Source organism: Pezoporus wallicus, unplaced genomic scaffold (assembly GCF_028554395.1).
Source record: "Pezoporus wallicus isolate ANWC-B61680 ecotype Strahan unplaced genomic scaffold, APGP_CSIRO_Pwel_v1 contig_8476, whole genome shotgun sequence".
Lineage (NCBI taxonomy): Eukaryota > Metazoa > Chordata > Aves > Psittaciformes > Psittacidae > Pezoporus > Pezoporus wallicus.
This window is the reverse complement of record NW_026641139.1, coordinates 658,376-682,639: the sequence shown is the minus strand read 5'-3', so window position 1 is coordinate 682,639 and position 24,264 is coordinate 658,376. Positions and strand designations below refer to the sequence as shown.

Here is a 24,264-nt window from a genome sequence, read left to right as displayed (position 1 = left end):
TTCAAGCCATTCCCCTTGGCCTGTCCCTACATCCCTTGTCCCAAGCCCCTCTCCAGGTTTCCTGCAACCCCTTCAGGCACTGGAGCTGCTCTCAGGTCTCCCCTTCAGGAGCCTTCTCTTGTCCAGGCTGCCCCAGCCCAGCTCTCTCAGCCTGGCTCCAGAGCAGAGTTGCTCGAGCATTATTACTTTTACATTATTATGTCTCTATTGTGTTTAAGGCTGGGAAACAGAAGGAAAAAGCGTGTCCCGACAAAGATCCCAGTGTGAAGCAGTGTCTAAGTGGGATCAGGAGCTCCCACCAGTCGTTCTGCAGGTGCTCTCCCTGTCTAGCTACTGCTTTTAAAAGATGCTGTATTTGGTGGCAGGGGGCACTTCCTTCAGTGCCTTCCTCTGCAGTGAGAATAAAGCAGCAGCAGTGATTTGCACACCGGAAACCTCCACAATCCCGGCGGCTGAGCCCATGGAAGCAGCACAGTGCTTGTCCCTTCTGCATGATCCCAGTGAGCAGGCAGGGGTGCAGAGGACGGTGGCACTGGAGGCAGCAGGCTGGGCCTGTGTCGTTGCCACATGCTGCCAGCACAGCGTGTGCTGGGGGGCTCGGCTGGTACCCGGTGGGAGCTGTAGCCCCTCAGGCAGCATACAGGAGCACACAATGCCCTAACGCATGGGAAGGACCCTTTGACGCCTGCAGCAGCAGCAGCTGTAGATGTTACTGCAGAGACAGGGGCCATGCGACAGCACGTTTTGGGGTGTTCCACATCTCTGTTCCACGTAATCAATGGTTTAGCCATTCTGCTACCCAGGGTGCTTGAAATGTGAACGTGCAGGCACAGGGGAAAGAGAAATCAGTGTCATGATGCCTTGGCCAAGCTCTGTGGGGCTGAGCCATCCATGGCTGTAAAGCATAAAGTGTTAAGACAGCTGCATAAGATCCCACACCACGCACTGTCCCCTCAAGAGAGCTCAGAGCTTCTCACAGGAGTGGAGAGCTGCCAATAGTGCCCACCAGAAACAAAGGGAAAGAGAACAGAATCGCTGAATCAACCAGGCTGGAAAAGCCCTTTAAGCCCATCCAGTCCAGCCGTTCCCAGCCCTGCCAAGGCCACCCCTAACCCATGGCACTGAGGCCTCGTCTCCACGCTGTGTGAGCACTTGCAGGGATGGTGACTGCAGCCCTGCCCTGGGCAGCCTGTTCCAATGCCTGAGCACCCTCTGGGGCAGGAATTGTTCCTCAGCTCCATCTAAACCTGCCCTGGGGCAGCTTGAGGCCGTTTCCTCTTGTCCTGTCACTTGTAACGTGGGAGCTCAACACAGAAGCGATGCCGTCAGGCGAGGTAACAGAATACGTCTGTTCATGGAGAACAATGCAGCAGTGCAATGTTTTATTGAAAAAAATAATAATAACCATCTCACTTGATACCTCAGAAGACTGCATCGCAGCGTTGGAGGGCCAGGCGCGGGGCCCGCTCCTCGCACCCCTGGGGGCCCCAGTGCTGATGACCTCTGGTGAGGAGAGAAGTGGCCCAGGCAGGCTGAATGCCCTGCTCCCACCACAGCACAGCTGGCTCAGTTTGGCTTGTGTCTTCTGGTCACCCCGAGCTCCCTGGGGCCAGCGGCTTCCTCAAGCACTTGCTGTTAACCCACTTTAGTTTCCTTTTGTTAATGAAGCCACCCCACATCTCTGCCCTTTTGAAGAGTCCAACGTACGATTCTAGTGCAAGAGGGCTTGGTACAAGTGAGCATTACCAGCATGCCGCGGGGGGACAGTCCTCCCCTACAAACACATCATCGTAGGATTAAAAGAACATCGTATCTCCAGAGAGCAGTGGGAGTGGGTCACTGCGGAACAGCTTCCAAACGGACCCACTTAAAAACAAGGTCAGGAAAGTTCTAAACAATCAAATACATTCACTTAAAAAAACCCCGAAACAACAAAAAAAAAGAACAAAACAAAACAAACAAAAAAAACATTTTAGAACAAAACCTGTTGAGATGGCCCCTTCCCCCCCAGCCCTCCCTCACCCTGCAAACACTTACATATGCTGCAACTACAAGCTGCTCCTTGACCAGAGGCAGCAAGGAATGACCAAACACGGCAGGAGATGCAGAAGGAATCGAGTTCTGGTGACAGGCACTTAGTGGGGCTTGGGAGGGCAGCAACAGAAGTGTCTCAGGGCCTGGCTCCATCTCCCTGGAGGACGCCTGTGCCCGTTTCCCCCCCTCCCAAGTCACCAAACCATGGTTTCCTACAGCAGAGGGCAGCGCCTGTGCCACACATGAGGCTTCTGGAAGCTGCTGGCAGCGGAGGAGTTTGGAAAGAGAAGGGTGGAACGTGGCGACGGTCCTGTACTCTCGCTGGCAGGAGGGGACGGGGCGCGAAGTGCCTGCGGGAGGTGAGCAGTGCCCTTCCTGCCCTGGCTGTGGCCTGAGGAAAGCGCTTTGCAGAGTGGGAACGTTCATGTGTCTCCTGGTGGGTGCATGGGCAAAGGGCTCCGTGCGTCTGAGCTGCACTCGTTGGGATAAGGCATGGAGAGGACTCAGTAGGGAATGGTGAAGAGATGCCCTAAGGGGATCCTGCCAAGGAGGCTTTTCTGCCCCAGCACCATACCAGTGTCTACCTGCTTCAGGGATGCACGAAGAGCAAGCCCAGGATAACCTCCTGCCCTCTAAGCCTGCTTCTGCCCACCCATGGGAACCAAACCTCCTGGGAGTGCTGCTCCATGAACTCCAAGATACGCAGATCATCATTAAAACCAGTAAAAGATAATGAGATCTAGTCTCTCCCTTTCATCCCTTCAAGCTCTCTAGGACTTTGGGGATGAGCCAGGGCCAAGTTTAAGACGGAGTCCCTCCAGTGAGCAGCTGCAGCCCGGTCAGGTGCCACACGTGGAAAGACAAAGTACAAAGAACCTATTCACAACCTTCCCAAGAGCTGCTCAAGTTCTCTCACAGCCCCGCTATGTCTGTGGTAACACACCACCCCCCCCAGGCAGCCTCAGCTGCAGCAGGATGCAAGATGAAACGTGTACGAAGCCCTGAGCCCTTTGCTAGCTACTGGTTTGGCTCCAAAGTGGTGCATGAGAACCATGGCTTCTATGGGGTTGGATGGCCTCCCACAGGCCCCAGACCTACGCGTGCAGGGAGGACATGAAGGCGTTTCCAGTCAAACCTATCTGACCATCTGGAGATGAAATCAGTGTTAAGGCATGAAGTGTCCTTTCCCTGCCGGGGAAGCTTTGCTCCTGCTAATGTTTTCCCACGGAAGGTATGTGTTCACAACCCCCCTGCCAGAGGGGTCCGAGGAGGCTGCCCAGTTACTCACACTGGGAAACATCTATGCTTTGGGAAGCGGCTCCCTCCCAGTCACCTTAATCCAGCTCTACCTCTTAAGCAAGAGCAAACTCCTCCAGCTCAGCAAAGCCAATGCTGCTCCCTTCTGCCAACGCTAGGCTATAGCCTTGCGTCTCCCAGGCAGTTGGGTGTAGGAAACCATGGTAGGGACATTCACCGGCAGTGAGGAAGGGTGACTGAAAATTCAAGTATGCTTTCCAGGCCCCAAGGCAGGCGTCGGGAACCCCAGACTGGCACGAGGGTCATGCGGATGTCATCGACATCCCCACTCGAGGGCTTCCTTTGCACCCCTCCGTCTTCCCCGCTGAATGTCTGTCTGCGCCGGCGCCGCGCAGGGATCCACAGATACAATGTGCATCTGTAAATGCTAAACATAATAAAAAGTGCAATGACGTCAGCTTCTTTAAAACAATCCACGTTGCTCTGTTACCGTCAGAGGAGGGAGGTGTCAAGGGAGCCGCAAACAAAAACCCTAACTGGAACAGTAGATTGCAAATTTCTCACAGCTTGCACATTACAGTGTAACTGTTCCCAAGGAGGCCAAAAGGGAACCTGTCTCTCACTGCTGCAGCAGTCAGGCCCTTCTCCCTCTGCATCCTCCTGCCCTCTCAACAGCCTACGGTATTTCTTCACTGGATTAAGGAGGGAGGGGGACAGAGGAGCAGAGGGTGCAGGGGAGGGAGGGAGGAAAGTGAGCAGGAACTAAGCACAGTCCTCAGGTTTGCGTGAACGATGCCTTCGCCGTAAACAACGGGAAGGAGGGTCAGCCAGCCAGCCCCCCTCCCAGGGCGACCAAGACCTGAGCCAGCCACAGTCCTGGTCCCAAAAGGAGCTTCAGGCTTGGAGCGAACGAGGGAGACCATTCAGCAGATCCACCCAAGAGTGGTTTGTTTTGGAACGTTTTCTTCTCTTTTTGGTTTAAAAAGTCACTTTTTTCTTTTTTTTTTTTTTTTTTTTTTTTTTTTTGCGTTTTTCTCTCTTCCTTCTCAGCCTCCTCCTCCTTCCCCCTAAAGAGAAGCCCCTTCCAGTGAGACAGGGCAGGAGCTGCAGGCGAGGTGGTTCCTGCACGGCCCAGGAGGCACCGGTCACTTGTGACGCTGAGCCGTCTTCTTCCGTTTCCTCTTAAAGAAGCAGCAGCACCTGGGGCACAAAGGACACGGCAGGTTAACGCGGCATCCCGCAGGGACCCGACCTCGCACCCCGCAGCGCACCCCGGCTCCCACCACATGCAACAGCCCCTCTGCGCGCCCGGCCCAGGCAGCCCCGCCGTCGCTGGCCAGGGCGCAGATGGTGGTGAAGGCTGACACCACCAGCATGGGCTCATAGACCAGCAAAGGGACGTCAGCTGCACGCTGGGGCCCAAAGGCTGCGGGTAACAGCGTGGCACAGCACCCCTGAGCATGGGGCTGTCTCCCTCACAGCTCGACTGGGGCAGGAACAACAAGGAGCCATGTGGGAAAGCAGTAAAACAAGGATCCAGATGCTCCGCTCCCTCTGTCAGAACCCCGGAGGAAGTGGGCTGGGACAGTGATCCCTGGCTGCTCTTCCCAGCTACATACAGTTTCCACCACCATTCACTAAGAAGACAAGTTCCAAAGAGAACTCGCATCAGGGACCAGCTTTCTTTACTGAACCTTTCATGACAACTGAAGCTTCCACCTCACATAAATCATTCAGTGCTGGTAGCAGAACCCCTGCTTCTTCCCCCATCCGATGCGAGGGAGGTGCACAGCGCCCAGGATTAGGGGAAGCAAGAAGGATGGATAGTGGAGGCTGGGATGGGGAGAACACCACCGGTCACAGCGGAACTGTGGAGTGGTGGGTTCACTGTGGGATATGCTGACAGCAGTTGCCCGGGTTTTGTAGTCCTGCTGTTTCCTACAGAACTCCCTGGCGTTTAAGGTGTATCCACCTTTCTATCCTCAGCCCTCTGTCAGAATCCTCTGCACAGAAGAAAGGTGATCTGCGTGCTCTGCTCCTGCACTACATGTTTTTCTGCTGCCATTACAGCCGTGCCCAGGGAAGCCTGCGTGCTGGTGGAAGGGATGCCTGGCTAAGCCACCAGAGCAGATGTGAGCATGCAAACACCATTTTTCCCTACAAAGCATCTTTCACCAACAGCCAGACCAAAAGTGTTCAAAACCACTGTAACAACTGCTCCAAATTGTTTTCTGTGGGGTCCTTCGTGCTCTGAAATGTCCGCATCACACCTCCATCCTCTCAGAGCTGGAGGAACAGATCTGTTCTCATTCCCACCACAGAAAGTGCTTGCCCCCAGATGCAAGAGCCTTACTACAGGGTGTAAAAGCGATGGGTGACCACCACACCCCCGTGAGCCAAGCCCACCAGCACGGGCTGTCTGCTGGGGAGACCAGAACCCCCTAAACCTGGAGAGCTCAAACAGCTACTGCGAGACGAGGGCTGCCCCCACCACGTGGTCCTCTGACCTGCATGGACTAAGGGCCAAGGGAAGTTTGACATCCACAGTTTGTCTGTAGGTTCCTGCACAGCCCCAGTCTGGAGGTGAGACAAGGAAAGACAGCACTTGTCCTTGCAGGAACACGGGCTCAGTGCAGCCTGTGACAACTCCATCACTCCCCACCCAGCCTGACCTTTGCAGCACAGTCTGAAGCACCATCCACCCAAGGCTCCTTGTGAGCTTTTACCCCCCTTACCCCAGGACTGGTCTTTTCTTGTCCAAGGCCATCTCCCACTGCTGCTATAACCTATTGCAGTATTTCTCTCCCACAGCAGCCACCTTCCTTCGTGACTTGGGCAATGGTGAGTAAAGGGGGGGATGTTATGAGGAGAGAGGATGGAAAATGCAGGAGTTATGGTTTTGCATGCAGCGGGTAAGGGAAGAAGAGGGCTGAGCAGCACTTGTTTCCTCGGGCACTGAACAAAGGGAGCTGACTGACTTCTGGCTGTTTTCCCTTGTGACTGTCTTTTAATGCTCTTACTCAAGAGGTCCAGGGAAGGGTTCAGGAAAGGAAGCCCTGGCAGTTCAGACAGGCAGAGGCAAAACACCAAAATAAAAGAATAAGGCAGGCTGACAATTACAGAACGTGATCTCTCTGCATGCAGACAATGCCCAAGAGAACAGCCCCAGACTACGACATACAGAGAAGCCAGAGATGCCAGAGGTATTGGAGGCAATGCCTATGGAAAGCAGGGCAGAGGCAGTCAGTCTCCCATCCAACAAGGCCATTCCTCGCCGCACACGGCTTTGTCACCTTGCTCTGTGCTGATTCTAACCCATCAGCCCTCCCTGGGACCTACAAACTCCTCATCTGAGCGTCCACTTGGTCCTCAGCTTACTGGGAACGTGGTGTCCCCAAGGGGCAAGGAGGGAGGGAACAGCTCCTTGGGACTACTTGAGATGGGAACATTAAACTTCAAAACCCTCAGAAAACCGTACACGTGCCTGAGCTGGGCTTGGAGCGAGGCTAATCCCAACCCTTCTGCCCTTTCCCTCCTGGAGAAGCCTGTTCCCCTGCACCCTTAGCTGGCAGCTGCAGGCACACTGGAAAGGAGCCATCTCCCATCCTCCCTCGCCAAGCAGGGGGTCTGTCACCAACAAGGTCTCCATGGACCTGTTTTCCATCCTCTCTAACAGTACAGGCCCCTGCTTCTTCAGAGGAAACTCTCTGAGAAGTGACTGTCCGTTCCCCTCAATACCCAGCTCAGGCTTTTCCCTTCGTAACCGTCTGCGTGAGGAATTCCCGCAAGATGCTCGGCAAGCCTGGCCCCGACTCTGCCCAACTCCATTAGACACCATCTGCTCATGGACCTAACAGTTTGGGAGAGATGGTAAGCCAAATAGTAAAGGATTAAAACCCATGTTTTGCATCCATCAGTTCCGAGATCAGCCGAATTGCTCAGCCTAATGCGGCTGCTCAGATATAGCCCCCACCCTCCCCAGTATTGCATGTGGTCCTCAGCACGGTCAAAAACAGCTCTGGGTTGGCTTTGACTTTGTGCCTTTTTAGGGTTTGGTCAGTTTGGTTTTGCCAACCCCAGTCTAGTCTGGTCCGCTCCCCCTTGCATGTGGACTGGAGAGAGGGACTCACCACAAGTTGAGCATTTTCAGGCAGCTACAGAGAGTGTAGAGAAAAAACACAGAAAGGAAGAAAGAGCAATTAGTTCACAGAGGTGGGATGAAAGCGTGTCACTGCAGCCATGCAAACATGCAGTGCAGACTGGCAGACACACACATGCCTGCCCGCCGCCCCCCCAGCCCTCACACCACCTCTACCCTCGCCACGGTGCGCTGAGAGCTGCCACGCTTCCCAGGGCTCCAGGCCTCTGACAAACACAGCCCCTCTCTTCCATGGGGACACCGGCCCCAGGGAGTTCTTATCTGGGGTTGGGATGAGAAAGGGGCTCTGGGCCACCAGGAGAGGAATCTGCTCTTGTCCTCTGCAGATCCAGTGGCAATCATGTGAAACGCACGCTGGGATCAGGAGCTTATCTCCAGCACACCCCAAAGCAGAAGCACTTGCACAGCTCCTCTGCCTGCCGGGAGTGCCAGGGAAAGACCTTTCTGCTACGACATCTCAACACTCAAACCCACTCCTTCTAGCCCCTTCTGGCCCACTTTACTGCACAGCAGAATCCAAAACTCCTTTGCTCTCCTCATATAACTGATTTATGATCACAGATGCAAGGAAAGATGAAGCCAGCTCTCCCTGTGGCAAGAAGAACAAAGCGGACTACACCTGGGTGTTACAAGAGACCCCAAACCTGTCAGTGCAAAGCACCTTATGCTCTGCTCTCCAGCACCTCCAAAACCTACTTGGGACCACACAAAGAAGGGCAGGAGAGAGACAGAAGAGGTCCCTGTGTTGCAAGACAAGGCTTGAGTCTTTTCATGTGCCTTGACATCTCCCCTGTATGCAGATGTGGGGTTCGGACCCAGGCCTCGCTCAACAAGGTGCTGCAGAAACACAGGCTGAAGGTGGCCAGATCTTAAAAGCTGGCTCCTCCTTGCACTGGGTTTTGTATTGAGAACTGTTAAGGGTGGCAACGTTCCCCATCCTAGGAGCAATCCTAAGCCACATGCATGGGGGGCCCCACTTTAGTATGATCAAGACAGAGCCTGTGGTGCCAAGCTGGTGGTCTCTGCAGGCCACAGCACCCATATCTAAGAGGAATACTGCTCAGTCCACAAGTTGCACCTCAAGATCTCCCACCACCCACCACTGTACTTGATGAGAAGCTTGCACCAAAATCAAGGCTCGCTCCTTTGGCTGGCAGCAGAAAGTGTGTCTGTTGCTCGGGCATGTTGCTGCCAGCATCATGCCCAGGTCAGCTACCAGCCGGCAGGATCACACACCAGTGCTTCCTGAAGGACAGGTAACAGACAGCAGAAGACCTTTGGGATAACCAGAGCTGGCTTCAGACTAATGCATACCTGGGGACCATTTCCACCAACACACGCTTTCCCATGCCTGCCAGTTTTCCTCTTCACCCTCCCACAGTCTTTCCTAACTCAAGTTCCCACAAATGCTGAGACAAACAACATGGGACAAGCAACACCAGTGTCGTCAGTCAAACTGGCAGTTGGGCAAAGTCACAGCACCAACCAGTTCAAAGACAGCCCCGAGCCTATTTATCCCTCACCCGGGGAGTCTCAGGATTGCACCATGACCTGCTGGGGTCCTGGTCTAGTTCAGAGGCAGCAAGAAGGTCCCATGTAGAGGATCATGCGAAAGTGACGTGATGGTGCCAGATGCAGCATGTGTGCAAAGGAGGCCAAAATGGTCAAAGCAACAACTTCGAACATCAGTTCTCAGTCTTGACCGCAAGCTACAGAGGAGAGGTCAGCTCAGGGGAAGCACGGCTCCCCCCCACAAGCAGGAGTTGCTTCTGGTTTCTCTCACTCAGCTTCCATTGGGTTGGACGAAGAGAATTCACAGAGAAAACTACCTGTCCCTGCAAAGGTTACTTCAGGACCATTCTGGATACCTGGCATCCATTTCTTGCAGCCAGAAATAAAGTGTGAACTTTCAGACCAACAATCTCTTCACTGAGCTGTGCTCAAACTACTCCTACACTCTCAGCACGAGTGCAGCATGTTCTCCTTTTGGAACAGGGGCTGCTCACCGGGATTCCTGAAATCAGTTCACATTATTTTGGTACTTGTGCTACACTGCTATCTTTCAATACATGCTCTGAGTAAGAGTTACGTTCTCCAGCCATGACAAGTGTCAAAAAGAAGCAGCAGCAGCAGCACTGAAGGCACCATGCACAAAAGCAGCAGTATGCAAGGAAAAAGGCATGGGACACGAGCATCGAGTACTTCACCACGGGTAAACATCCCCACTCGTTTCCCAGGAGGAGGATTAACGACCACACCAGTGGAAAGCCTATTTGGAAAGCAAACGTACTTAGCTTCTTCCACCACCTCCACCTCCGCCTGCGCCGTTATCGGTGCGTTGGAGTGTGCCCCCGTTGGGTCGTCCACGTTCAGCTCCCCGTTGGTTGAACTGACCACCTGAAACACAAGCCAACACGCCGTTACGACACGTATCCCTTGGACAAGATGTACCTCCACCCTCCTGGACAAGGGATGCTGTGGGAATGGGAAATCTGCAGAATAACTACGGTTTGCTCCTGTCTCTTTGAACGCTCTTAGAAGGCTGTCAGAATCCTTGGATGCCTTTGGATCACATGTCTGGTTTGGAGAGACCAACCTGGTTCTTCCCAAGCAGAACAGCAGGCAGGGGACTAATTCAACACTCCTGTGCCCAGCACAGGTCTTCTTCTCTTTGGGAGGCTACGCCACTTTGGGAGGGCTAGCCACTAGGGTGAAGATTAACTGACACCCCTATATACACACACAAGCTATTACAGAATCAGAGAATGGTTTGTGTGGGAAAGGACCTTAAGACCATCCAGTTCCAAGCCCCTGCTATGGGCAGGGACACCTCCCACCAGACCACGTTGACCAAGACCCAGTGTTGATATGGGGGGTCAAGATGCTACCTGGTACTCCCGGTGGCTCCGGGTGACCTGACCATCAGAGATGAAGGAAAGGAAGCCACTGAAGCACATGTCCCCTCACTATTAAGTCTATCTGCTTGTTTTGGAAGCTTAAGTTCTAAGAGCAGCTGCTGTTTCTGCAGAACAGGTCCCGTGGCCAGTCTCTGCCAAGAGAGGTCAGGACTCAGCTCATGTGGTTTTCAAAGCTCTCCTCGAGTGACAAGCCCTTCACAGCCCCCTTCCCAGACTCATCACACTGTGGGCCCAGCCAGGCTCTCCAGACCCCCACACCTCCCACACAGCTTGATGAAATGCTACCACTTAATTGTGCTATTCCCAGGGATCTTCCCACACCTTCTGCAGCTACTTGTTAAATTCCATTTTACAAAAGGCTTTGATTTTCCTCCTTTTTTTTAACGTGCTGCCACTTCACTTGCACATGGCAAATTCAACCCTTGCCTTGATGGCCACTCAGGACTGCTGACCTCCCAAGGGTTCAGCAAGGTCTGGGGCCTCTGTTGAGAAACAATTTAAGCAGCTGCAGCCCAGCAGCCGTGCACAGCAGAAGATCTTAGCTGCAGATAAGCACAATTTTAATGCTTAGAGTGGCACATACAGGTCTGTAAACTGCTCAGGTAGGCAACCCTCCCGAAGTCAGGCTTTGTGTAGCTACCCTGGCAGAGTACTGTTCCTGGGGAGGCAGAGCTCATGCTGACTTTGCACAAGGAAATTATTTCCCTTACATAAAAAAATATGAATTAACCCACCTATTCTGTACTTAGTGCTCTATTCAGAGAGTCACAGAATGGTTTGGGTTGGAAAGGACTTTAAAACTCATCCAGTTCCAACCCCCTGCCATGGACAGGGACACCTTCTACTACACCAGGATGCTCCAAGCCCTGTCCAACCTGGCCTTGAACACTTCTCCAGTTTACTGTCTGCTCACATCTGAGATCAGAGCTACACATGCATTAGTTCCTCTTTATCTTTCTGTTTCTCTGCTACTCAGTAAAATATCTTTAAATGAAAAAGGAATGTGGCTAATCAAGCCAAAAAAATCATTGAATGCAACCAAACATCAGGAATAAGTAAAAAATTTCAACCCAATCTACATTTCACTTAGGGGCACTCAGCTCTGTCCCACTCCAGGCACTAATTCCCATTTCACCAGAGCCAGTTTTCAGTGTTGTGTCTGACACTAGAGCCTGCTCTCCAAGCAAACCTCTGCCAAAGAGCTCACCTTGCCAGCAATATCAGCTAGTTCCTGTTTGCTTGAATGACCCCTGCATCTTCCCCTAGCAAGTCCAGCATCTTACTCTGGCAGTAGTGCAAGAAACTCGCTTGGTAAGCCTGTGTGACAATCAGAGGCAGGCATGGTTTCATAAACAGAAGCAGTCTTAGCCCTAGTGCCAATCTTTAATGCTGTCTGGCACTATCGTGCATCCTCTGCTCATCCACCTTCCCCAGCACTTATCCAGAGATCCAACTTGCAGCCACCGTGACTTTACACTGCTGCTGCTCTGCCACTGGATCCAAAACTAAAATGAGAACACGCTGGGGAGCAAGAGAGCAGGGTCACCACACCTGCGAGTGCAGCAGCAGTGCAGCCCGTCTCCCCTCCAACCCCAGTGCATTTCTCCAGCTGGACACCCTACATTGCCATGAAGCATTAGGAATTCAACTAGAACCTCACCTATCAAGCCTGAAATGGAACCGCTCAACTATTTACCTAACATTAAAGGGGTTTATATGCAACAAACTCCATTTCAGCTGCTTCTTACTACCTAAGAGCATCCCTAAGATGGAGATAGAGGTGTGCCATACAGAATAATATCATAGAATCACAGAATGGCTTGGACTGGAAAGGACCATAAGCTCATCCAGTTCCAACCCCTGCCATGGGCAGGGACACCTTCCACTAGAGCAGCTTGCTCCAAGCCCCTGTGTCCAACCTGGCCTTGAACACTGCCAGGGATGGGGCAGCCACAGCTTCTCTGGGCACCCTGTGCCAGCGCCTCAGCACCCTCACAGGGAAGAGCTTCTGCCGTATGTCCAACCTGAACTTCCCCTGTTTCAGTTTGAACCCATCACCCCTTGTCCTATCACGACAGTCCCTGATGAAGAGCCCCTCCCCAGCGTCCATGTAGCCCTCTTCAGTCACTGGAAGCTGCTCTGAGGTCTCCAAGCAGCTTCACTTCTCCAAGCTGAAAAGCCCCAATGATCTCAGCTTGTCTTGTATGGGAAGTGCTCTAGACCAGACCTGCCAACATTCACTCCTTTCTGTGCTCAGTTTGGCAAATCTGAGTTCAAACTAGCTCTCAGAGGAAAAGCTTTGCTGAAACGGTAACAGCAACAATGTTGGACATCACAGCTTGTGTCCCACAGAACTTGGCTTGAGCGCTGTGTACCAGACAGGACCAAACCAGCTTGGGAAATCCCTCTTCTGACCACGATGTTACTGCAATTTGAGGCAAATTCAGGGGATTTAACACAATTCCTTTATCAAGAGGCAGAGGTACCTGTACTGATCCTCCATGCCGGTCTGCAGCCAAATGAGATGTCAGGTACGAGGTATTGGTCTGCCGGCTTGGCTGGATCTCCCACTCCCCTCGGCGATCTGATGACGCCTGCTCACAGGTTCAGAAGCGCGAGAGAGACACAACAGAGAGCAAAAGGTGAACAAGGGGAAGAAACCAAAGGGTGTGTGTTAGTAAGTTAGTTTCTTTGCAAAAAGCAAGGCATTTTAACTTTTAGCTGGGCTAAAACTTCTCTTTACCAAGTACATCTCATACTTGACTTGAGCAGTGCCTGTGGTAATCTACTGCAGAGTGGATTTCTTCTCCCCTAGCTGCTAAATGAAGAGTAAGGTCAGATCTAGTCAGGAAGTTATTTCTTTACATGGCTTCATTTCCATGGGTTTCAGCATAGAAATAAACCCACTGACAATATGTTTAACTATATCTGTCAGGTCACACACCCCAGAGCACTTGGCACAGCAGCAAGATCGGATACACAGGCTCCAGCTCCCTAAATATGCATTTTTAAACTCAAATTTACAACACAAAACAAAGGGACGTTTTATTTCACCAAAAGCCAGGTTCACACACTGCTTCACCTGTCCAGTGCAGAAGGAAACATCCACCACACCTGCGTGACTGGAGGGAAGGTTGGGGGCTTTTTGGTTTTCTGCAGAAAAGTAGATAAGAAACTTTTGCCAACAGTTTCTTCTTTACCCCCAACAGAGGCAAGATTTAGGCAACTAAATTATTAGAATAGTATCTGTTTTATTAAAGGAACCACTTTGCACTTGCAAGTGAAGCTCCTTACAGGTCACCCGGCTTTGATGACAACACATCCAGAGTCCACCTAAGACCAGGAGGATCTCAGCCCAACCGAACCCCACCAACCAGCTGGAGGAACAACTCCCAAGAGTGGGAAGATGTGTGTGAGCCTCACACCAACAGCAGAGGACCTAGTGAAGCCTGAAGTGACCGATGGGACACATTTAAAAGGTGTCTCCCTGGATGCTGTAGAAAAATGTGAGCAAATGTTTCAAAGCTGAAGCATCAGTTTGAACAAGAGAGGGCAAAGCAGCGGAGTCCCCAGAGCACATGGGCCTGGGGGACACCATAGTCCTGGCCAGGAAACAAGAGCTCAAGTGAATAAACCCCAGGTTATCAGCAGTGAAGCTGAGTAGTTAACCGAGGAGAGGTGCACAGGCCCTGCCCTTGCCCAGCCCTGGGCTGTGTTACTCCCTGCCACCACGGGTGAGCAGTGCCACTGTGTAACAGAAAGGAAAGAAAGAAATGAAAGGAAAAGGGAAGTGTTCCAATCCCCTGCTATGGGCAGGGACACCTCACACTAGACCACGTCGCCCAAGGCTCATCCAACCTGGCCTTGAACACTGCCAGGGATGGGGCAGCCACAGCTTCTTTGGGCACCCTGTGCCAGTGCCTCAGCACCCTCACAGGGAAGAACTTCTTTCTTATATCTAACCTGAATTTCCCCTGTTTAAGTTTTAACCCATCACTCCATGTCCTATCTCTACAGTCCCTGATGAACAGTCTGTCTCTGGCATCTGTCTTTTACAGTTAAGTATCTTCACTTCCTAAAGGAAGACTACAAAAAGAAGAACACTTTTTATTAGCATCTTTACTGGGAACCAAATATTATAAAAGAGAATTGGCAGTTATTACACCTGGGAACAAAACTAAAGCCATTAAATCTGGAGATCAAACAGTCACTTGACCCAAACCCATGTCCTCAACTCACTGCTTGAGATGTTTAGTTTTTCTGCTTGTTCCTTTAGAGAAACTATTTGCTCAGTGCTTGAAAGAAACATCCTTTGGAAGAGAGTTGTTCGTGTTTTGGTGAGAAGAAACTGATTTCCCTTGCCTGTTTGGCTATTAAATAATTCAGCATCAGCATCCTAAATCATGTTTAGGTAAGAAAAGTGACAAGAGCTGCACTACAGCATCAAGGCTATTTGTGAGGCTCGGAAGAACATGGACTGAAGCTGCCTGCATAATATTTTGGGACTAGGACAGACTTCTTTGGGTGACATACTACATTTGTGAACTAACCTGCTTGAAAATGAAGCCAGGCATCATTGTCCATTAAAGGAAACAAGATGCCTCATATGAAGGTCTGTGGTCAAAGCAACTAGAGACTGCCACCCAAAAAAGGGGTGGTGGTGTTAATGTATTAATCAGGCAATATATTAAAGCAGATTATTTTACCAGTACTCCCAAACCAGTCCACACTGATCAGCATGCATAAATACAGTACAGCACATGGGCTTCAAACAACCCAGCTTCCTACAAGCAACACTTCTAAAGAGGGGTGTTCATCCTGATTGTAGCTGATGGCCTGAGATCAAGTCTAGTCTATGTTAGCTGCTCTACCATCACAGCCCAGCTACATGGAACAAGGGAAGCTGAGCCCAGACAGGTTATTATGTCTTACACTTGGATCTGCACTCACAAACCCCAGCCTCTGTGAGCTGAGTGGGAGCAGAGGTGGCAGACAAGGAGCTAGAACAGCACACAGCGGTTAGAGGAGCAGAGCGAGCCCAGAACCACTCACTGGGAAGTAAGAGCACCAACAGCTCTAGCTAGGAGCCGGCAGTTGGAGATCTACTGAACTTCTGCTCAGTTCTGTTAATACAGAAAATCCAAACTCTCAACACCAACAAGATATTACAACTAGAAAGGAAAAATGGGGAAATTCATATTCAAAACCTGGCAGTTGATCCAGACTGCGATGCCCAACCTCCCCAAGGGGACCTACTCTGCCAGTCGTGTATGCTCTGCAACACACTGTCAGCTGAACACCCTGAGAAGGATACACTGGGAGTACAGGGGACACGCACATCCTTAAGGCATGGTCCATGGGAAGAGGGCACCTGGGGGCAGGCTGCCATCACCACAACTGTCTACATGCTGTGAGTAAAAGCTCCCAAAAGAATGTTGTGGCCAGGTAGCTGAGGTAATCTGACCAGGCTGGACAGCTGACTTAAACAGCTTACCCACACACTACAGAAAAAGGACCCATTCCAAATTGTACTCCACTTAGTTCAGGATCCTGAGAAATTCCACTGGCCAACACAGTAATTTGGCAACCTGTTGCTTTAACAAAATTCTGCTCAAATCACAGTCTCCAGAAGCAGAAATTGTGCGTGCCATGACCAAGGTGAGTCAGCCCCATCCACCTCTAATGGCACATGGCTCCTACTGCTCTGGTCCAAGAGGAAGTCAGAGGTGCCAAACAAGGTAGGGCTGAGCAGCTGTGAGCAACGCACCTGATTGCGAAGGGCCTGCTGTGATGGCCGATCCCTATGGATGTGGCTGTCTCTTGTTATTGCAGACGTCCCCGAATCTACATGAACAGATCCCACTGGAGTAGGCTGGAAAAGAAGGTGTTTGTTAGGGTGAAGCCCATGTTGAAAATGCTCCTCACTCTCTCCCACCAGGTTTGCTCCCATGTGCAAATCTAACTTGTAAGGCTGGCTCCCACCAGGCAGAAGCAGAAAAACATCAAAACAAGGATATTTAAAGCCAGGGCTCTAAAATCCCTGCGATTTGGTGCACACGTGATTTGACGTTGGACACCAGCACCAAATTTCTTGTGTAAAAATGAATAAAAAAGATACAGTTCAGCCCCTGTATTGGTGTCAGATACTGTGTGTCTCACGTAGATTATTACAACTGAAAACACGGACTTGTTTTCCTCATCTCATCGTCTTGCTACTTCTAAAAATCACGCCTGCATAGAAACAGGACGTGTTAAAATAAAAGCTTCATCTGCTCTGTTCTCCCCAAAGTCATAATCCCTGCTCACAACACCAGAATCTCCATGGCAACCACTGCAGTTGTCAGCACCATCATGCTTGGTTTACAAGGTGCTTTTTATCAATTGCCTTTGTAATTAAACAAAAATGAGGCGAAAAATCATGATTCACAAAGGGAATGATGTCTTAGGAAAATGAACTGTTGTCGATGCAGTAAACATGGGTAATGTTAAATATAGCTGGGATGGTAAATCACCAGTAATGGTGCCCAGTTTAGGACTGAAGGCACATGATCTGGCACCAGTGGCAATTCATTGATGGGTGCCTTTGCCAGTGTGTGGTAACTGGCCATTAGCGAGAAGGCCACCAGCAGAATGACACAGAACACAAGCGACAAGCAGCCAGCAGAAGAGCTTTGGACTCTTCAATCAGATCTCCCCATGACACATCTTTTGGCCAAGGTTTTTTTGAGTGTAAATGGCTTTTGAGAATAGAATTGACGCAAGGAGATCATGATTACGGTCATGATCTGGTGTCAGGGAACTGCTAAATGGAGCTTGATTACTCCCACGTTTCCTATTAATGCACTATAAAGAGCTGGCTCAAGCCTCCAGAGTAGGGTAAGCCCTGAGATCTTTTGTGGTTAGAACTGATTTGCTGTTACTATTCACCAAGCATCTGTCACCGCCCTGCCTAGATCTCCATATGGCTTGGTGAGAACTTGACCATTTTAGAGGTCTTCCATCATTCAGTGCTGAGGCCGCAAGCACACTCTCCTGCTTCAAGATGGATATCTTTAGATACTGGTTTCAAATCCTGTGCTAGACTAGAGGAAATTAAAACTAGTCACGTTCATTGCCACAAGTAGGAAAATCAGGTTTGAATTCCCACCAGGGCAAGTCCAAAGAGGTCGGAAGGGGCCTTCTGCCCCTCAGGGAAACTTCAAGGCACTGCAAGAACCCCCTGAACACCACACCAGGACATCTCACTATGTTGAGCCCATGTTAGCTAGAGAGCAGAAGTGAAAGACTTGATCCTAAGCTCACTGGTATTAATTTGGATTTCAGGCACAAAGAGCCGGGTGGTGGGAAGCAGCACCTGGAAGGCCAGGCCCTGCGTTTTGCACAGACAACTTACAATTGGCCTGCCAACCCAGTCATAGGCGTAGTCAAAGGTGTAGCCTTTCTTTTCAAACAGCTCTGTGAAGATGGTTCGTAAATAATCGTAGTCTGGTCTCTCGAAGAAGTCTAACCGCCGAACGTAGCGGAGGTACGTGGCCATCTCCTCTGTTGGAAAGGGGGAGGAAGCAGCAGCGTCAGTTCTGCTCACACGTGAGCTCCTTCACTCACAAGCCTCTCAAAACCAACACACACACTGCAACTATGTGCTCATTAACTCCAACGAGGCTTTCCCATGGTACTAGGCTTAAAGCTGGGCTGAGGGCTGCATCACCAGTGACATGAATTGTCCTGGCCCTGCCAGGTTCAGCTGAGCCATGCGGATTGACAGAGGCTGAGGATATCCCATAAGTCTTGACCATCAGTGACCTACTCAACAGTCTTCTATTGCTGAATGAATCTCACTCAGCTTTCCAGAGCCCTCCCGCCCTGCCCAATGTCTAGTAATAGTCTACTTTTATTCTGAATCTTCTGAACAAGTTGTTAGAAACCAAGGTCTGTGTTTTAGCAACAAGCATCACGTTGTGAGAGAATTGTCTGGGCTGTCAGTGCTACCTCTGGCGTTTCCCATAAAAATAGTGGGGCTTAGTAACAGTAAAATCAATCCAAACACTTCTCAAGCAAAAATGGAAGTCCCACCTAAGCTCCAGAGAGCTGCTGCTCCACCTCAGATCTGAGCTCCACAAGTTTTACTCTGTATATTTGGGTAAAAACAAACACTAAACCACCATAAATGCCAACTCACTGAACCTGCCAACAGGATGCTCATGTGTACGGTTGCACATAGACATTAAAAATAGCTGCAGGAATGTCATCTGGGAAGGAAAGCAGGAGATGTTGGTGGGCACCCTGTGGCCCCTCTGAGCTCCAGCAACAGCCAGGTCTGGCTACCCAGAGCTCTGTGCTGCCCAATATCATTACATCAGTCAGAGCCTTGACCATTCAGAACAAGACTTCGAATGGAAGGCTGCAACATTCGGTTGCCTGGCACACACAGAACAGTGTTTGGTGTTAAGCTAATTAATGGATTTCCTGCATCTGGGTTGTACTTTGCATGCACAGAGGACTGAGCCCTGGTAACTCATGTCCTGCCCCTTCCCAGCTCTCCCTAAGCCAAGGTAGAATGTTTGAGCAGAGCTCGGTATAAGGCACAAGTCTGTGCACTGCAGTATGGCTGATACACCAGCATGGATTTTGCCTTTAGCTAACAAAACAAAGAGCAGCATTGCTCATCAATACTTAACTCTGCCTGAGGCTTGCAGCCTGCATGTCACATGGAGCTAAAACATGGAAAAAAGGAGGTGGAGAAAGGTAATCTCTTCTTCCTCTAATATCTCTGAAGGGTGGAGACCAAGAGGTTTCAGGTAAGAAAGGAACAGAAATAAGTTCTCATCTCCCTTCAGCCCAGACCTGCAGGTGTGACCGAGCTCTGAGAAAGCAGTACTGGGGAAAAAGATGAGAAGAGCCAACCTGAAGCTGTTTTGCTCAAAACCAGGTGGATTTGGGATGTAACTACATCTGGGGAATTAGCATGACTTAAATGAACAACAATCCCCTTCCAGGCTTGCTGCTTGTCATGCTGGAAAAGAGCAATGTGACAAAATGGGAATGGGGACTCATTGTGGGGACCTGGGTGCTCACGATTTCCAAAAAACCAAACCCCACAGGGTAGGTCACAGGGTACCGGGGAGAGCTTTAACTGTGCTCTGCTCTCCTAGCTCCGAGCTGAGCTTTTGTTTAACTGCAGAAAAGGTGTTGGGCTTGGCTAGAACATCTTTAGTAACACTCTCAAAAGCATCTGATAACACTCTGCTCAAGACTGTTGTCCGAAGGTGGAATTCAAGGACAGACACGCCATCCCATCTCCTAAGCTGGCCACCTACAGTTTTAATACCTGTAAAGCCTTCAGTCTGCAATATAATCAACTCAGTAGATCCAACACAGTCACGTGGGAGAGGGAAAACAGTGAGGCTCCCTTTTGGAAAGAAGCCAATAAGCAAAGCAGGAACATGAGGCTCTTGAGCCTTGTCCAGCCTCCATGGTGAGAAGAGTTATGCTCATTTTAAGCCACAGCCACAAGCCCCTCAGGCTGCATGCATTTATAGCAGCAGCTCCAGTTGTTTGCCAGCTTGAGGAACAACATAATGGATACACATCATCCAAATAGTTTTTGCCAGAGAAGCTCAGAACCACCATATTTAACATATGTCCAGCTCCTACTTCACTCAAAATGTTTCCATCAGGGCTTTACCTGGAAAGTTCTCACAGAGAACTTCAACCGGAGTGTTTCTCTTTGTGTCCCCAATCTTCTGATACCTCTCTTTTAAGGTGTCAGCCTGTAGCGCACAAAGACAAAACAGTTGTGGAGAAAGAGTTCAACCATGTGATAAACGACATGCTGTATGGGAAGAAAAACAAGGTATTTAATACCAGTTCTGGGTGGTATCAGAAGATGTTACTTGTAACTGAGCTGCACCCTAGACTACACTAGCAGGAATATTATCTCACCCTGTTGTAACTGTCACTATGCGTTTTACGTGCTGTCGGCAAAGAATATCCAAGGACACGTGAAACATCTTCAGTACTTGAAAGGAAGGACACTTGTTAGTGTCTTACAAGGCTAATTTCTTATCAGCCCAGTCCTAAGGACTGTATAGAAAAGCTTGCATGGGACAAGAAAACAAAGCTGCATATATTATAGTTGCACATCAGTACTCTGTCCTGGGCTTAGAGCCATCGGCAATCAAGATGCCTTCAAAACCAACCATAAAAGTAGATAAATTGCATCAGCAATTTGGGACTTCTGTGTACAATAGAATGCAATCACACAGATAACTAGTTTACATCAGTCACGCTTCTCCCAAATCCCATCTACTCCCATAGTGCCTCTCCTTTCACCCCCAAACTGTCTATCACCGAGGCAGCACTGACTAAACATCTGGTCACCAAGAAAATGAAACAAGCTTCAGCTAGATTTCCCAACTACATCCCCCTGAAGCAGAGAACTCTGCTCCTGTTGGCGCCTCTATCTTAAAGCATGCCAGTCAGACCTGGCAGCAGCATCATTAGCATTGTAAGATATTCTCTCAAGACCTCAGCACTGACAGTATACACCAAACGTGTAAGCTGGGGAAGCCTAGAAGAGTGAAGATCAAGCTGAAGAGTCTGTGTTTGTTCTGGAGCAAGGACTTCAAGAAGAGGTCAACTAATTCTTAACAAGTTCAGCACTGAACTGAGCAAATTTTGTAGAACCTTATCTAAGCCTGGAATTACTTTAAGAATAATTTACAGGATTAATTTAAAGCAGATGAGGTCAACCAAGCCAGAAACAAGCTATGTAATAGAATAACATACTTACAGAGGTGTGAAGTAAAGTCAGAGAGGTTCTGATTTCTTTCAACAATTATTTTCATGCCTGATAAAGCCTTTCTTTGCTTTTATGAGTTGTCACCAACATTTCTGGCACATGTCAATAAGGCTAAGCTGAGACTAACTCTGGATAGATGGTGACAAAACAGCTTAACAAGGTCTATCACACAAGCCACTGCCACTGACCATAGCAGCACTCTGCTGAGCCGCTTGTGAGCCCAAACGCTTGTCTCCTTTTTCCAACAGTACCAACAGGAGTTACTGTCTTCATTAATAAACCTGTTCCTAACCTGATTGAGTTCGATCCCTTCACTCACTGCAATTACAAAGTTGAACACAGTAGCTTAATCATCAAGAAAGTGATGGAGGAGTGAAGGTGCAGCTACCAACAGCTTCAGAGCCAGCAAATGACTTACTACTAGCTAATTCAGCTGACGGATGTCAGCTGCAGATGCTGTAATTCAATTGCTTGCAGCCCTCCACATTGTACATGGCATTTCATAAACTTCGAAGCACTGAATGTCCAGTGCCTCTGGAGGGAAGCCAAGCTCCATAGTTCTGCCTGAAAACCCGTTTTTCAAGCTGAAGTCCATCTGCACATGCAAACCCATCAAACTGCTCCTGTTATAACCACATTTCACAGCTGCAGCTGGGGGACTGTGTGCTGTAACCAGGACTTCATAAACAACCACTGTGTCCCAGTCGCACCCCAGCTCGGGGCAGCTCCATGCTCCAGCAAAGCTGCTCCCACAGCTCAACAGCTCTCTCACTGCTGTCCCAGTTCCAGCCACTCATCTGCCTCTGCTCAATCCTCTCTCCAGATGTGTACCCATTCAGCTAATGGCAACTTGAAGCAACAGGTAACATATTTCTATCTTAAAATCTTTCCTGTAGGTAAAGCTAACGCCTTGTTTTTGGGCTTCAAGGACACAGAGGAGAGGACAGTGCTTCTGACTGACTTTTGGAAATGTTTCCCCACCAGGTTCTCCTTTGGGCAGAGACTAGACAAAGTTTCAAAGGGCACAAGCTAAAGCTCAAACCTACCTTCAATCCTTGCCAGGGCAGACTGCCTCGGAGGAAATACATGAACATATGGCCAAGGGCTTCCAAGTCATCTCGACGACTCTGCTCTAAAACACAAGAGACGACAAATTATTGCTGCAGCTGCAAGAATGGGTCTGAGACTTGATCAGTAGTTACACCTACTTCCAAGATACAGTTATCACAGGGAAGTTCACTTGCTACCTATAGCTCAGATCTCGTGAAAAACCATCTAGAAGCTGTTACAAAACCCCATAAAATACATGAAGAAAAGATCAGACAGAAGGCATAAAATAACACGGGAGCTGTAAGACACATTGCCCAGCATTAGGTGAACTGGATGAGAAGAATAAGGAGGAATAAAGCAGTTCCCCAGTTCTCCAGACTGCCAGTGCTGAGGGTGCACCTGTGATGTGGTGCTGGATGATGTTATTTCCTCTGAATGACATAGAAACAGACAAGTGATGCTTGCAACCAGCTGCAGGGAACTACCATGTTGTTGTGGCAATCCCTTCTCAATTGCTTCTGCAGCTCATCACAGCAGAGCAGATCAAAAATAGCTCCTTTAGCACTGTTTTTCCTCGTGAAACATTTACTGCTGTTGCCATGCAGATGTTATGATTATAAATGAGGGGAGAAAAAAAGAGGCCTCGAGCCAAAGGAAAAAAGCATCAGCTAACAAAAATGTATAAAAAAAAACCATGGGAGGATATAAGACAGAACAACAAATGTGGAGTGTAACAGCATGGGACTGCTGCTGTGCTGGGCAGCATCATGCAGACTGGGGTCTGCTGAGCTTGCAGGCTGATTTTATGCAACCTCCTCTCCTCTGAATTTTAAACAAATAACGTGCTGCATGGCCACAAGCTGGGACAGATCCAGCCCACACGCCATGACAAACTGTGTGTGAGCTGTCCCCGATGCTGCATCATCTGCAAGGTGGCAGCGCTTGGCATAGCATGGCTCTCCACCAGCAGCAAATTTAATCCTCAGAATATGGTGGGGGTGAGAAAACTCAGCAGAAGGAATTGAGATGACAGTTCCTGCAAGTTACCCTGATATAGCTGTAAAAAGGGAATAAAACCCAAGAGAATGTCCTAGGTAATTTAGTGCAGTGATGCAGATGAACTGCTCAGGAAGATGGTTGAGTGCATTCATCTTTCAGGAAAATGGCAGTAAGACTCCTTTGTTCTGGAACGTGAAGGGACTGACTCCACTTGGGTCTCACCAGCAAAGCAGCCACCCCATGGAGCTGCTCTGGGCAGACCCAGCCCAGCCCAGCACACATCAGCAGCCAGCAGCCAGCCTTCCAGACTGACTCTTCCCTGCACCAGCCACGGCCTGAGCTGCAACACCTGCAGAGAAATGGGTCCTACAGAAGGCACATGGTGTACTTCAAATGCAAACACATCTTCTTCCACATCTACCTTCCATCCAAGCCTGCTCTCACTGCAGCTGCTCATTCCTCCATCCCTTCCTGACCCTTCAGCAGCCTTTTCAAGATTAGAAGTTGGACTTATCCCTCCTTACACCCAAAGGGACCAAACTCTCCACAAGATGTGAGCGATGCCTTCATCACATACCTGGGAGGCTACTCAGAGAATATTCCATTATCTTACTGCTCTTATGGGTTTAAGTGAATATAAACATTTAATAAGGTTTTTTGCCTTTCAGCCACAGAAATGTAATTTTCTGGTACGAGAGAATGCAGTGAGGAGAGGAAATGAAAGCCACGTTTAAAATGAGTTAAATCAGTAATTTTCTCCAACCAATTATTAGGTCAAGGAACATCCAACTCCAACACCCATAACTGAAGGTCCTGGTTACTTTGATGCTCTACAGCTCAGCACAGAGCTGTGCTATAAAAATCTATTTGGTCATCATTTAGTGCAGCAGTTACTACCCGCCTACTTGCCTTTTATCAGTGCTGGGTTGCTTCCAGTTATTTAGTTCCTAATAAAAACTATAATTATGAGGCTTTCAACATTTCAGCTGTCTCAATCCCGCAAAAGGGGAAAAGAAAAAGCCTCACAACTGTAAAGGCAGAGGTTT

General features: G+C 49.6%; 1 protein-coding gene across 3 annotated transcripts in view; it reads right to left on the bottom strand.

Annotated features, from left to right (window-relative positions):
- Positions 1-4,303: 4,303 nt before the first annotated feature.
- The window catches only part of CSNK1G1 (casein kinase 1 gamma 1), a 104,988-nt gene continuing 85,027 nt past the window's right edge, over positions 4,304-24,264 (bottom strand). For 2 of the 3 annotated variants that reach the window (XM_057422137.1, XM_057422138.1), the window contains 8 exons: positions 22,216-22,301; positions 20,054-20,138; positions 17,762-17,910; positions 16,136-16,240; positions 12,855-12,962; positions 9,741-9,847; positions 7,422-7,445; positions 4,304-4,491 (listed from right to left, as the gene is read on the bottom strand). In XM_057422137.1, coding sequence (XP_057278120.1) covers positions 4,437-4,491; positions 7,422-7,445; positions 9,741-9,847; positions 12,855-12,962; positions 16,136-16,240; positions 17,762-17,910; positions 20,054-20,138; positions 22,216-22,301 — 719 coding nt within the window. In that variant the 3' untranslated portion in view covers positions 4,304-4,436. The remainder of the gene's footprint in view (positions 4,492-7,421; positions 7,446-9,740; positions 9,848-12,854; positions 12,963-16,135; positions 16,241-17,761; positions 17,911-20,053; positions 20,139-22,215; positions 22,302-24,264) is intronic. The other variant, XM_057422139.1, reaches the window with a different exon arrangement.